General features: G+C 47.6%; 1 protein-coding gene across 1 annotated transcript in view; it reads right to left on the bottom strand.

Annotated features, from left to right (window-relative positions):
* LOC144602164 (uncharacterized) overlaps window positions 1–15,106 on the bottom strand; it is a 145,332-nt gene that overhangs the window by 25,858 nt on the left and 104,368 nt on the right. The window contains exons 30-34 of the mRNA XM_078414901.1: window positions 11,507–11,557; window positions 10,846–11,409; window positions 7,155–7,233; window positions 5,293–5,401; window positions 1,477–1,507 (exon numbers count right to left, since the gene is read on the bottom strand). Coding sequence (XP_078271027.1) covers window positions 1,477–1,507; window positions 5,293–5,401; window positions 7,155–7,233; window positions 10,846–11,409; window positions 11,507–11,557 — 834 coding nt within the window. The remainder of the gene's footprint in view (window positions 1–1,476; window positions 1,508–5,292; window positions 5,402–7,154; window positions 7,234–10,845; window positions 11,410–11,506; window positions 11,558–15,106) is intronic.

Raw genomic sequence — 15,106 nt, 5'->3', positions numbered from 1 at the left:
ATGGGGATGTATTTGCCGGCTGTCGCAGGACTACAAGCATCTTCTGCTGGCTGGGAACGGGGCATTTCCGTCTGCACTCTCTCCCCTCCCACCCTCCTTCAGAGGCTGTGGGCGGAGCCGAGCAAAGCTGACTCCCTCACCCTCTAAGTCATAGTCATACGTCATGGAAATAGGCCCTCGGTTCCAACTTGCCCATGCCCACCAAGATGCACTATCTTCACTCGTCTCACCTGCCCACTTTTGACCCCTATCTTTCTAAACCTTTCCTATCCATGTCCAAATGTCCTTTAAACGTTATAGTACCTGCGCCTAGTATTGCCACCTCCTCTGGCAACTTGTCCCATATAACCACTACCCTCACTCACTGAATGAGTGAGCGTGGCTGACGACTGCTCATCGCTCCCCTGCTCGCTCTCCTCTCACAGGTGTTTCTGTGATCTCGCATATACAGTGTATGTTCATCTCTGACTTACAAATAGTTTGAGTTACAGAGAGTTCTCAGGGACAGAAGCCTGTTGTAACCTCTGGACGATCTGTATCCACAACCATCTGCATGAAAAACCTGCCCCTTAGGTCCCCTTTGAACCCTTCCCTCCTCACCTTACACCTATGCCCTCAGGTTTTAGACTCTCCTACATGGCAAAATAGACTGTCCATCCACCTTATCTGCACTCCTCGCGAGCTCATGAACCTCTATCTGACCACTCCTCAGCCTCTTGCACTTCAGGGAACAAAATACCAGTTTAACATAAAGTGCTGGAAGAAATCAGTGGGTCAGGCAGCATCTGTCCCACTGAAGGGAAAGGACAGGCCACGTTTTGGGTCGGGACTCTTCTTCTGACAATGAGGGTCCCGACTCAAGATGTCCATTCCCTCCACAGATGCTGCCTGACCCATTGGGTTGCTCCAGCACTTCGTGTTTTGCCCAAGATTTAAGCATCTGCAGTTCCTTGTATCTCCAAAGTCCCGTTTATCCAGCCTCAGCTTATAACATAAACCCTCCAGTCCCAGTAACATCCTCGTACATTTGCTCTGTACCCTCTCTAGCTTCATCATATGGTGACCAGAACTGATCACAGTGGTCCAAGTGCAGCCAAACATATTATCAGATATCCTTGCCATGCTGCTTTCTGCTGCAGGCATGATCCTATTTCGGGGGGAGTGGATCAAAGGGTGAGACTCAGTGCTGTTCCACAGATCAAGGCTGGACCTGTGTCGGCTGCTGGAGTCTCAGTTTGGGATCCACAGCCACTGCTGACTCGATGCCAGCACTCTCCAGTGTTGAGAAACTGTTCCCTTGACCTTCATACAAACAGAAACATCATATACACCCACGCGGGACTCTGAGAAAGCCTTTGACTGAAGCCTTGTTCTTATAATACTTGTGATCGTTTACATTTTCATTGAGAGCAGGATGTTTTAATGGAGTTCTACTCTGACGCAGGAGAAGTTGAGAGGGAAATTGAAGACACCCACCTCTATCTCCTTCTCGGTCAAAGGGGGTAATCTGCAAGAGAAAGAGAGAGAAATGCTTGAAACGTTAACGCTGTTTCTCCCTCCAAGATGCTGCCTGACCCGTCGAGGTCTTCCAGCATTGTCTGCATTTGTTTAGCATTCCAGTGTCTTTGGCTATGTTTCTTTTGTGACAGGGTGGGGTTCCCCAGAATCAGAGACTGTGGTGCAGAGAACTCCCTCCCCCGATACCACCCTCCCTACCCAACTCACCGCACAGCATCACCGGCTCCTGGTGTAGGGTGTTAGAGCTGTACAGCACAGACACAGGCCCTTCGACCCATCCAGTCTATGCTGACCAATGCTAGCATATCGGACTAGTCCTATCTGCCTGAATTTGGCCCAGAACTCTCCAAACATTTCCTATATATATCCACATGTCTTTTATAAATCATAATTGCATCCACTTCTCTTGCTTCCTCTGGCACCTTATTCAAAATATAGACTATCCTTTGAGTGAAAAGGTTCCCCTTAAGACCTCTCTTAAATTGCTCCCCTCTCAACTTAAGCCTCATGTTTTACAACCCTTTACCTTGAGCACAGGACTGTGATGCCTGTGTCGGTCCACTTTATCCATGCCCCTCGTGATCTTGTCAGGCCTCCAAAGTAAACAGTCCCAGCCTATCCAACCTCTCCCTGTAAATCAAGCCTGCAAGCCCAGGTAGCTTTCTGGTGAATCTCTTCTGCACCGCTTCCAACCTAATGACATCCTAATGACAATAAGGGCGGCACGGTAGCGCAGCGGTAGAGTTGCTGCTTTACAGCGAATGCAGCGCCGGAGACTCAGGTTCGATCCTGACTACGGGTGCTGCACTGTAAGGAGTTTGTACGTTCTCCCCGTGACCTGCGTGGGTTTACTCCGAGATCTTCGGTTTCCTCCCACACTCCAAAGACGTACAGGTATGTAGGTTAATTGGCTGGGTAAATGTAAAAATTGTCCCTAGTGGGTGTAGGATAGTGTTAATGTACGGGGATCACTGGGTGGCACGGACTTGGAGGGCCGAAAAGGCCTGTTTCCGGCTGTATATATATGATGATATGATGATGATGATGATCCTTCCAGTAGACCGGCGAGCAGAAATGCACACAGTGCTCTGTGTAGTTTGCAGAGAATTGAGGGTTGAGTGAAGGCAGGCAGGTCTGAAGCAACCAGTGCAGCCAAACCAAGGAGCTCTACCTCAAATTGACTGATGTGAGCCGAGAAACGTGGAGAGAACTTGATTCCCTGCACAATGTACCCCCTCCCCCAATGTACTGCTCTGCACCAGCATCCAGCCACATCCTCCTCCTATTGTGTTCTCCCTGCCGTCTTTCTCCGGCTTCCTCATAAACCCATCCCTACCACACACCTCACCACCCTGTGAGAGCAAGGCCCACACACTCCCTGCTCTGTGGGGGAAGCTAGTTCCTCCTTGTAGATTTATTATGTACTGTCCAACACTGATCAGCCTACCTCTGGGATCTCTGCAACAACCTGTGAATATTCGACAACAATTTTCGATCACCCTAATGACCATGATCAGGCAAGGGTTGGTCATCTCTTCAGTGCAGGAAGGCAGCCCACCTAGCTCAGCTCTCTGGTGAGAAGTGGTGCACTCTGATGGTAGCTGTTCCTTCAAGCCTACGTCTGCCTATGTAAGACCAACCAACCTCCCTCTTGCCTTGGTTCATCTCCAGCTGAAACTCTGGTCCAGGAAGCTCTCCGCTCAATGACTGACTCAGTCTCCCAAACCACCAACTATCTAAAAGAGAATCGTCATACAGCCATAGAGCACAGAAATATGTCCTTTGGCCCAACCATGCAGACCAAGATGTCCCATCCAAGTTAGTCCCATTTGCCCACGCCTGGTCCATATCCTTCTAAACCTTTCCTATCCATGTATCTAGCCAAATGTCTTTTAAATGTTGATAATAGCATCTGCCTGAACCACTTCCTCTGACAGCTCGTTCCACATACCCACCACCCTCTATATGAAAATATTGCCCCTCTGGCTCCTTTTAAATCTTTCCCTTCTTACCCTTATTTTCAAATCACCCCATCTTGGTGCGTTTATAACTCTCTCACATTTCTCTCCCTAATTCTGGTCTCTTAAAAATTCTGTACTTACTGTAATAACCCCACAATGATAGACCTTCTTTCCGCTGTGCCATACACTCTCCACCTCGCACTCTCTGCCTCCCAACCTCTCCTTCAAACGAACCTTTGTGACCGTGCTGTTGGTCGCCACGTCCCCTCGCTAGCTCCCATGTAACATCTGGAGGCAGTGAAGGCGCTACAGAAATGCAAGTTGTGGTCAGGACTGTGTTTTATGCAGGGCTGATGGGACTGCTCTCAGAGTGCATGGAATGGATTCAGCCCTGACATTAGATCTCTGGTCTGCCAGCCACAGGGAGAAGGCTCCCATCACAGCAAGCGTGGGACTCTGACCATCCCCACTCCACATGCTTCAAACACAGGCTGTGGGAAGCCGGGAAACAGAATCATTGTGAAAGAGATGGAGCCAGAGAGAGAGAAAAACAGATGAGGAGGGAGCGAGAAAGAGAGAAGGGGAAAGAAGGCATAGAGGCAGTGATGGACAGAGGAAGAGTAAAACTGGGGGAGAAAAGGGAAACAGACAAGTTGAGGCAGGGAGAGACACAAGGAAGGGCTGGGAGACAGAGAAAGAGGGGGGAATAGCTCAAGAGGGATAAACAAGACTGACCAGGAGAGAGTTCGAGACATGGAGAAGACAAAGAAATAATGAGCAGAGAGAACAAGGTCAGAAAAAGGAAGAGCGATAGAAACAGACCTGTGCTGTCCGTGTGGAGTCTGCACGTTCTCCCTGTGACATGTGGATTTCTCCCCCAGGTGCTCCAGTAAACACGAGTGGCTCTGTTGTTAATTGGCCACTGGAAATCGCCTCAGTGTGTGGGTTAATGTAAAAAGATTCAGAAGGCAATTGATGAAGGGAGAGAGTGGGACTTTGGATTTGATCTGCTGGGAGCTGACGTGTCCCCAATGGGCTGAAAGGCCTCGGGCTGTGTCGTAAGTACATATAGCAGTGATAGTAGAGAAAGAGCTGAGGAATACACCCGGATAGGTGGAGACAGTGGGGCATTGAGAGAGAGGAGGTTGGAGAGGGGGAGCTAGAAAGCTGACGTCCCTTTAGGAGAGTCCAAATGGTGAATAGGAAACTGGAGGAACAGCACATAATCTGTTTCTGTGGCCTACAACCCAATGATATGAACATCAAATTCTCCAATTTCCACTAATACCCTCTACCTACCCCTCCCTCCCTATCCTCACCACAGTGTTCACCCATCTTTTCCACATCTCCCACACATCCAGTCACCCTACTCCACTCCCCTCCTCTGCATGCTCAACTCCCAATGCCCAAATCCCCCATTTCACTTTAATCCCCCCCTGCCCGATGTTGCCTGTACTGCTGAGTTCCTCCAGCACTTTGTGCTTTGTGCAGTTTTGTTTATCGTCACGTGTACCGAGGTACAGTGAAAAGCTTTCGTTGCTTGCTAACCAGCCAGGAAGGCCAACACATGATTACAATCGAGCCATTCACAGTGTACAGATACACGATAAGGGAATAACGTTAGTGCAAGGTAAAGCCAGTAAAATTCAATCAAAGATAGTCCGAGGGTCCCCAATGAGGTAGATAATAGTTCAGGACTGCCCTCTGGTTGCAATGGATGGTTCATGAGAGGGAGAGAGGTGGACAAAGACTGGGCCAGAGAGGAGGAGCTGTGGAGGGGACAGGTGTTTGTTACCCTGAACTGTCCACTTACCCTGCGGGCAGTGATCTCTGCACCTTCAGCTTACGCAGCAGTGAGTCAGGGATGCTGGGGGTGACATCACAGCTGCCATCCACTGCTGGGCATGGGACAGGAGACGGACCTGGAAGACAAGGCAGGAACAGCGTCTGTCAACCCATCAGACTGAGGATGCAAACAGCTCAGGACTTACCGCCACGGCGTCAGCTCGTGAACCTGGCTGGGTCAAGGCATGTTGAGCAGGCAGCTCGTTAGACATCGGCTCCAGCACAGCACCACTTAGATTTGCAACGGGTAACCGTATTAAGAATATTTAATTCACTGCAACTCACATCCCTAATGCAAGGAGCAGGCAATGGACTCCATGAGGGGGTAGATTGCACTGACACCAGAGCAGGTCACAGCACAAAGTCTCTGTCCATCACTGTGCAGCTCTGACTATCCAACACACACACGGTCAGCACACATACATACACTCTGATGGCACGTACACATGTATATACTCTAGCAGCACACACACACATACACACCAACAGCTCACACACATACACTGACAGCACGCATACATACACACTGACAACACAAACACATACACTCTGACAGCATGTACACACATATATATATATATATATATATATATACCGGCAGCACTCACACATACACTGACAGTGCATACATACATCAACAGCACAAATACACACATCAACAGCACATATACACACACCGACTGCAAAAACACACACACACAACAGAGATAGCACACCCACATACACACACACACACACCAGAGACAACATACTTGCATACACGCACACACACTGGAATCACACACGACACACATCAGACACAACATACACACACACACCGGAGGCAGCACCCACACACGTACCAGACATGTGTACGTGTAATAATCACACTACCCACACATCGGACACAATACATCCACACAGTCACAACACAAGCACCCACACAGGGTAACAACATGCACATACACACACACATCAGACACAACACACATACACTCCCTCCATACCTACTATACACACACATGCTTGCAGATACATTCATACACAAACTCACCAACACGTCCCCTTACATACATGACCACGTGCACAAACCCATTCACACATAGCCTCTCCAAAATAGATTAACACACAAACTGTCAACGCATCCACACACACACATGAAAACATGGACATGCATCCACACACATACACCCACGGATAGACACACACAAACACCAACACCCACACACACACACACAGATACAGACAGACACACACATCGATATAGACACACACACACACACCAACACCCAGACGCACACACACACACAAATGCAGAAAGACAGAGACAGATACAGACAGACACACATACCGATATAGACAGACACACACACACACCAACACCCAGACACACACACAGGTACAGAAAGACGGACACAGATTCCGACAGACACACATACCGATAAAGACAGACACACACACCGATATAGACAGACACACACACACACACACACACCAACACCCAGCCACACACACACACACACACACACACACAGATACAGACAGACACACATACCGATAAAGACAGACACACACACCTATATAGACAGACACACACACACACACCAACACCCAGCCACACACACACACACACAGATACAGACAGACACACATACCGATAAAGACAGACACACACACCGATATAGACAGACACACACACACACACACACCAACACCCAGCCACACACACACACACAGATACAGAAAGACGGACACAGATACAGACAGACAGACAGACATAGACACAGATATAGACAGATATACACACACCAGGATACAGACAGACAGACACACACACACACACCCTCTTACCTCTATCCTGTTCGTTTATCTCACTGAGGTCGGGTAATCTCTGTCCGGCCAGGGTTTGGTTCCGCATCAGTTTATTCTCCTGGTTAAACAGAAACAATGCTTTTACCTGCCTCGCTTGGGAGAGGGGTTTGCTCTGGAACAGCAAATTATTTTGGCTTCATATCAATGATGCAGAGAGATTCTCAGCCAAGCAAAATGGCTATTGCAGGACTAGACTCTGCTGGATCTATTGGTGGATAACTCCCCCTACAGATATTATTTTTTTTAAAGCCTGAGAATAACCATAAAGACTGCTGTATAAGTCACACTTATGTATAAGCTGCCTGGTTTGAGCTTTACCGGGTGATAACATCAGATTGCATTGATTCAGGAGTGGAAATCAGGCTACTCATTGCACATCAGTTATTGCTACAAATTAAAAATCCCTCCCATTGCAACTTATATTTGCCAAAAATAATTTTGTGGTTAATGGCACTCTGATCATTTCAGAATAAAAGCCTGCGACAGATGTGTGGGAACAGCACACACCAGATCGTGCAGTCTCTCTCCCTCTCTCCTCCCCACTGGACAATGGTACACTCAGGAACATTCTCAGGGGACCTCTCCCCACCCCCTGAGACTCCATCTAAGCAAACGTCACTTTGGACAGGTCACAACCTAAACCTTGATGCTTAACGACCCAGGCTAATGCACAGGAGTTGGTGTTATATGGGAGACTGACACACACTGGGAGGGAGCGGGATGATTGAGTCATACTATAATACAGCACGGAAAAAGGCCCTTTGGCCCAACTCATCCATGCTGACCAAGTGCCTAAATGACCTGAAGGAGGGTCTGAAAAAGGGTTTCGACACGAAACGTCACCTATTCCTTATTTATTATTTCATATTTCAGATACAGCGCGGAAACAGGCCTTTTCGGCCCACCAAGTCCGCCCCGCCCAGCGATCCCCGCACATTAACACTATCCTACACACACTAGGGACAATTTAAAAAAAACATTTACCCAGTCAATTAACCTACATACCTGTACGTCCTTATCTCCATAAATGCTGCTTGACCCGCTGAGTTACTCCGACATTTTGTGTCTATCTTCAGCCTAAGTGACCTAGTTGCATATGCCCATGTTTGGCCCACATTCCTTCCTTATGTAGCTGTCCAAATGCCTTTTCAATGTTATTATTTACCTGCCTCAACCACTTGCTATATCAGCTCGTTCCATAAGCCCACCACCCTCTGTTTGAAAAAGTTTCCCAAATTTTTATTAAACCATTCCCCTCTCAACTTAACCCGATATTATTTATATCGGCGAAACCAAGCGCAGGCTCGGCGATCGCTTCGCTGAACACCTGCGCTCGGTCCGCATTAACGCAACTGATCTCCCGGTGGCCCAGCACTTTAACTCCCCCTCCCATTCCCAGTCTGACCTCTCTGTCATGGGCCTCCTCCAGTGCCATAGTGAGGCCCGCCGGAAATTGGAGGAGCAGCACCTCATATTTCGCCTGGGCAGTTTGCGGCCCGGTGGTATGAACGTCGACTTCTCCAACTTCAGATAGCTCCTCTGTCCCTCTCTTCCCCTCCTCCTTCCCAGATCTCCCTCTATCTTCCTGCCTCCACCTATATCCTTCCTTTGTCCCACCCCCGACATCAGTCTGAAGAAGGGTTTCGACCCGAAACGTCACCCATTCCTTCTCTCCCGAGATGCTGCCTGACCTGCTGAGTTACTCCAGCATTTTGTGAATAAATCGATTTGTACCAGCATCTGCAGTTATTTTCTTATAACCCTATATCCTCTTGTTTTAGACTCCCCTACCTTGGGAAAAAAACCGTGACCATTCATCTTATTCACTTATGCTCATGATTTGATGAACCACTCACTATAAAGGCGAGGGTTCAATGAATGAGAGAGAAAGGGAAAATTTGAAGAAAGAGGAGGGCAAGGAAAGGCGAGAGTGGCGGGGGGGGTAAGAAAGCAATGATAATCCTTGCTATATATTTTGGGGGCTAAAGGAATTTAATGAGTGAGAATTTAATGAGTATGAAATTGGATCCATTTGTGGCTGGTCTTCGTGCACAAATTCTGCATGAAAGTATTACTACCTGGGTTGCATCACCTAGGGATTGTTCCTCCCTTTGGATAACTATTCTTGTACACAGCATTACCCAATCTTGTTAAATACCTTGAGAATGGCCGCTGTTTTATACAATCTGCAGTCTGAGCTAAACACTGCACTACCTCTCTTTTCCAGCTTTCTCTCTCCTATTCCAATCAGCATGGATGGAGAAGGGTCCCGACCCAAAACGTCATCCATCCCTTTTCTCCAGAGATGCTGCCTGACCCGCTGCCTGACCCTCCAGTACCTTGTGTCTATCTTCAGTCTGAAGGATGGACCTGACCTAAAACGTTGTCTGTCCATTCCGTCCACAAGATGCTGCCTGACCCGCTGAGTTTCTCCAGCACTTTATGATCTGCTCAAGATTCCAGCATCAGCAGTTCCTTGTGTCTCTCTGATCATCGCTCATGACGTAGTGACACATTCAGCAGAGAGCATGATGGGGGCAAGCGATAAGGGGAGGTTCGCACGCGCACGCACACACAGATCACACAACCTTTCTCTCAGGACTTTCCTGCATTTCCATGACCACTGCATTACACAACTGGTGTTTGGCAGGCATGGGATGGGTCCGTCTAAGATCAGATCAAACATTGACCCAATGGGCCCCATACCTCACCTCCTGCTCTACTGTATATTTTTACAGCCGAGGGAAGCAATCTGAGGCACAGCAGCCCCATCACTGGATGATGGCTGTAACTGCAGCGTGACACGTTTACATAGGGGTTTCCCATTGTAAATACAGAACGTAGGATTTACAACTATAAAGAGAACAAGAGGCCTATGTGAGTCAAAAACATAACAGCAAGGCGAATGACATCGAAAATAGAACACAACACAGGAACAGGCCCTCTAGCCCACAATGTCCGTGCCAAACATGATGCCAAGATAAACTAATCTTCTCAGCCTGCATGTGATCCGTATCCCTCCATCCCTTGCATATATGTGCACAACTAAAATCCTCTTAAATCCTCTGGATCTAGCACCAACTCTGGCAGAGTGTTCCAGGCACCCACCACTCTGTGTAGAAAAACTTGCCCGACACATCTCCAATAATCTTTTCCCCCTTTCTCCTTAAAGCTATGCCCTCTAGTCTTTGACATTTTCATTCTTGGAAAACGGTTCTAACAGTTTACCCTAAGCCTCTCATCATTTTATAAATGTCTGCTAAACCTCCAATGTTCCAGAGAAAGTTGTTCCAAGTCTGTCCACTCTCTCCTGATAGCTGACACCCTCTGAACCAGGCAGCAGACAGAAAATGCACACAGATGTATGATTTTAAGAATATGATCAATGCTTATTGGTGAATGCTGAAATCGTGGCATTTGTGCGTGTAGACCATAGCAGATTTGGAATAAAAGACAAGGATTCAGAGATTCCCTCATTTCATTCTCTGCTGGGCCTCACCTGATTAGTAATCAAGAGAGGATGTCTCTGTGTATCAGGGCAGACCACAGTGCCACAAACCTCAGCCTTGCTTGCAACACTTACTCATCAATGTCCCTTCGTGAGAAAAGATCAGGCAACAGCGTGCGCCTGCTTTTCCTGGGCAGAGCCCTCAATAAGCAAAGACGTTACCTCTCGGAGTTTGGTGAGCTTCTGCAGCTTTGGTTGGCCGGGCAGTTCCTTGCAATTAAAGGCTTTAAGTTGGGAGTCGTCAAGCACATCGTCGAAGCCAAAGCTCTGGGCTGTCTGGACAGGGGGGCTTGCCGATTCACCCAGCTCCCCATCCAGCTCCAAGCATTCCCAGGACACGGCGCGCAGAAGAGGCTGTGAGCTCAACGATTTGATTTCAGCTCTGCAGGGCATCCTGGCACGAGCGGAGGCTTGTTGTGTGCCTGCTTTCAGTGCTCCGAAGTCAGAAACCAGAGCGTGACAGGGACTCGCTGGAAATGCCTTGTGTTCTGGACCTCTCAGCTTGGTGGGGCTGGCCAAAGCATCCTCTGACCCTTTGGTAAGTGAGCCATGGTCGCTCTTGTCCAAAGGTGTGGACTCCCTACATGCACTGAGTTCCAGGTCTTTAAGTTGAACTGAGGCGGCCACTACCTTTCCTGAAGGAATGACCTGTGAACCCATCGCTCCTGGAGGTGGTTGTCTGCTTTCGATGGTCTTCCTGACTGGAGATAATTTTCTGGTGTGTTTCTAATGCAACGGTTCAGGATAAAAGAAAGCAGTCAGTGGTCGGCATTGGTCGTGATGACATAAAGAAATAACATTATAATATCTCAACAGCACTAACCTCTGATTTTAGTTGAGTGTCTTGCTCTCTTGATCGAGGGACATCCAAAAGCTATAAGCAAATGACATGTAATGTAACCAACACAAGGCAAGATTACTGATGTTTGCACCAGAAAGACCTCATCATGTATTTTTCAGAAGTTGCCCGTGTTCAGAAGTGTGAAAACGCACACCTCCAGATTCAGGGACAGATTCTTCCCAGCTGTTATCAGGCAACTGAATCATCCTATCAACAACTAGCGAGCAGTCCTGGGCTAAAATCGACCTCACTGGAGACCCTCAGACTATCTTTAATTGGACTTTACAGGACTTTATCTTGCAGTAAACGTTATTCCCTTTATCCTGTATCTGTGCACTGTGGATAGCTTGATTATAATCATGTACAGTCTTTTCGCTGACTGGTTAGCACGCAAAAAAAGCTTTTCACTGTAGGTCGGTGCACGTGTCAATAAATTAAATTAATCTAAACTGCGTTCACGCTACTGTTAATTAAGCGTGTGAATTAAAGCTCATAATTTAATTAACTATTCCCAATTTACAGCTGGAATGTGGGAGTCCAATAGGATTAGCTTCCTGAGCAAGCAAAGCATTGCCAATCACATCATGCAGCGGTTGATTATCAATTTAAATTCTACTGCTACAATCCAAGGGAATTATAGATTAGATCGAAGGGATCTATAAGAGGCGCTGCCTCAAAAAAAACCAGCCAGCATTAAAGATCCACATCACCCCAGTCTTATGATCTCATCATAGTCTCATTTGGTTGCAGCCATCCTGAAGAAGGTCCAGGGGCCTGAAAACTGTGATCACCAGGTTCAAGAACAGCTTCTTCTCAGAAACCATCAAGTTCTTGAACACTGCACAACACTAACCTCAGCTCTGTGATCTTCGATGGATGAGTCTTTGGTTGCACAACAATTTTTGTCTTGCACTATTATGGTCACCTGGTATTAACCTATTGTATTATAGATTATAATATATGTAACTGTGCGTTATGGCATTTTAGTTCCTGTTAAGCTGCAGTAAATTAAGGATTTCATTCTGCCATTGCCAGTACATATTACAATTAAATACTCTTGATTCTAGACACCTGTCCTTTCAAGGTTATGATCAAAACCTTCCTTGCTGCTTTTTTTCTCCAAAGGGTTGTTCAGTACCAAACATCACACTTGGTGTTTCTACCAGTCGCGTCCTTTCATTGGCAACTTTGCTATCATTAATTCGTTTAGCAACAAACAGGATGGATGGAGGCCATTTGGTCCATCATATCTGTACCAGCTATCAAAAATTAGTCCCATTCTGCTCTGCTCTCTCACTATACTATCCCCAACTGAATCGTGCCCCCAGCACATCCAATCCACAGCAGATTCTGTTGATATTCCAAGATCCATGGAAAGAAGCCCATGCAAAACTTAGTGTTTATCCATATCTTGAACAACTGGTGAGACTCTGAGTTTGTCATATTGCAGGCAAACTCCCCCTCACCTCCAGCCTCTAATCATTCCACCTTCTCTGCTTTAACACTTGCAATGATCGACACTGTGACTTCCATCCCAATGGAGTCACATTGGGTGACATACAACATGGAAACCGGCCCACCTTGCTCAAGACCAGAAGGGTGGGCTCACTTCTGGGCTCAGCCCATTTGCCTGCATTTGGTCTGTAGCTCTATCCATATATCTGTCCAAATTACTTTTAAAAATCAGTGTTATATCCACTTTTCTGGCATTCCTCTGGCATTTCCTTCCAGATTGGGACTACTCTCTGAGTGAAAACATTGTCCCTCTTAAATCTCTCCCCTCTCACCTTAATCCTCTGCCTTCTAGTTTTAGAATCCGTTACCCTGAGAATTCTCTACCCTGAGAGTTCACATTATCCATGCCTCTCGTGATCTTGTACACCTCACCTCAATTTCCCTCCTGGGATAAATAGTTCTATCGTATTGTATCGTATGAGGTCATTCCTCAACCTTCCACGCTCCAAAGAGAAAAGTCCCAGTCTATCCAACCTCTCCCTGTAACTCACGTCTGCAAACCTAGGTAACGTCCCGGCTGATCTGTTCTGCACCTTTTCCAACAATGACATCCTATCTTTAGCTGGATGACCAGAACTACAATCGCTGCCTCTTTACTCCTCCACTATCCTTCTACACCACCACCGGACTCTATATCCACCAAACATCACCTATCCATGTTCGTCGGAGAAGCTGCCTGATCTGCTCAGTTACTCCAGCACATTGGGTCTTTTTTTGTATTCCCACCACGTTGAACTTAACCACTGATGGACAAAAGCAGGTGGAAGGATTCAGCGGGTCAGGCAGGGCCTGCTCTTTCCACAGAGTTCTTCCTACAGATTGTACAGATTCCAGCATCTACAGCCTCTTGTGTTACAATTAATTTCTGGTACAGGTCCACCACCAATTTTATGGCACCCTTCTGGTTCCAGAGCATTTCTGAATTATCCGTTTTGCTGTACCAACAGAGATCTCGGCTTCCGTCAGGTACCAATGGTACCAGAACTCTCCGTACAGGCCACCGGGTAGCCAACATCAGCCGCAGTCGGCCTTGGAAATCAGCTATGGGAGCGGATCTGCCAGCTCCAGCCGGGCCCGAGCTCCAGAGCCCTGGCCACAGGGGGCAAGTTCCACCCGCCCATCGGCTCAGACGTCCCAATGAGGTTGAGATCGGCCGCCCCACCCTTCAAGCTTCTGGAGGGGACTTCAAGCAGCCTCTCGTAAATTTGTCCAGGTTAAAGGAGGTGCCGAACCATCAGTTGCCCGAAAATTGGTAGTGGACCTATATCATGTTTTTGAAAAGGAGAGAGCACAACTACACAAGAGCCATGCAGAGTGCGTGTGTCTGAGTGTTGAGTAAAATCATCAGACTCGTGTTTCTGGTGGTTAGTGAAAATAGTTTATTTTCCATTGAACCATTGATGTTAGCAGTGGAAGTACAGCCAGGCGCAGTGTACTGTGTGGTGAGTGAGTCATTGGTGCAAAGAGCCATTATATCTGACACAGGTAATGACAGCAAAATTACAACCAGGGAGCTTTCATACACTGATGATCACTGGAAAGTGACGCCCACATCCATCTTAAAAACATGCCATGTGCTGAGACCAGTTGTGCAGGCAGCGAGGGAAGTGGGTTAGTAAGCAAAGCCACTCCTGCAAGCCCATTCCGCATTGAGTTGGATCAGAGCCATCCTACAGCCTGCACATGATTGCCCATCCCAAGCCGTGCCACTGCCATCACCTTCAATGACGTGCCCCTCTCTCTCAGACCACATTCAATGGTGTGTCCTCTCTCTCACAGCCACCACATTCAATGGTGTAGCCTCTCTCTCTCTCAGACCATATTCAATGACGCACCCTCTATCTCAGACCACATTCAATGGTGTATCCTCTCTCTCACAGCCATCACATTCAATGGTGTATCCTCTCTCTCTCTCTCTCTCTCTCTCTCTCTCTCTCTCTCTCTCTCTCTCTCTCTCTCTCTCTCTCTCTCCTCTCTCTCCTCTCTCTCTCCTCCCTCCCTCCCTCCCTCCCTCCCTCCCTCTCTCTCTCTCTCTCTCTCTCTCCTCTCTCTCCTCTCTCTCTCTCC

Source organism: Rhinoraja longicauda, chromosome 18 (genome assembly GCF_053455715.1).
Source record: "Rhinoraja longicauda isolate Sanriku21f chromosome 18, sRhiLon1.1, whole genome shotgun sequence".
Taxonomy (NCBI): Eukaryota; Metazoa; Chordata; class Chondrichthyes; order Rajiformes; family Arhynchobatidae; genus Rhinoraja; species Rhinoraja longicauda.
The sequence above is the reverse complement of the archived record's forward strand: the minus strand, read 5'-3'. Positions and strand labels throughout refer to the sequence as shown.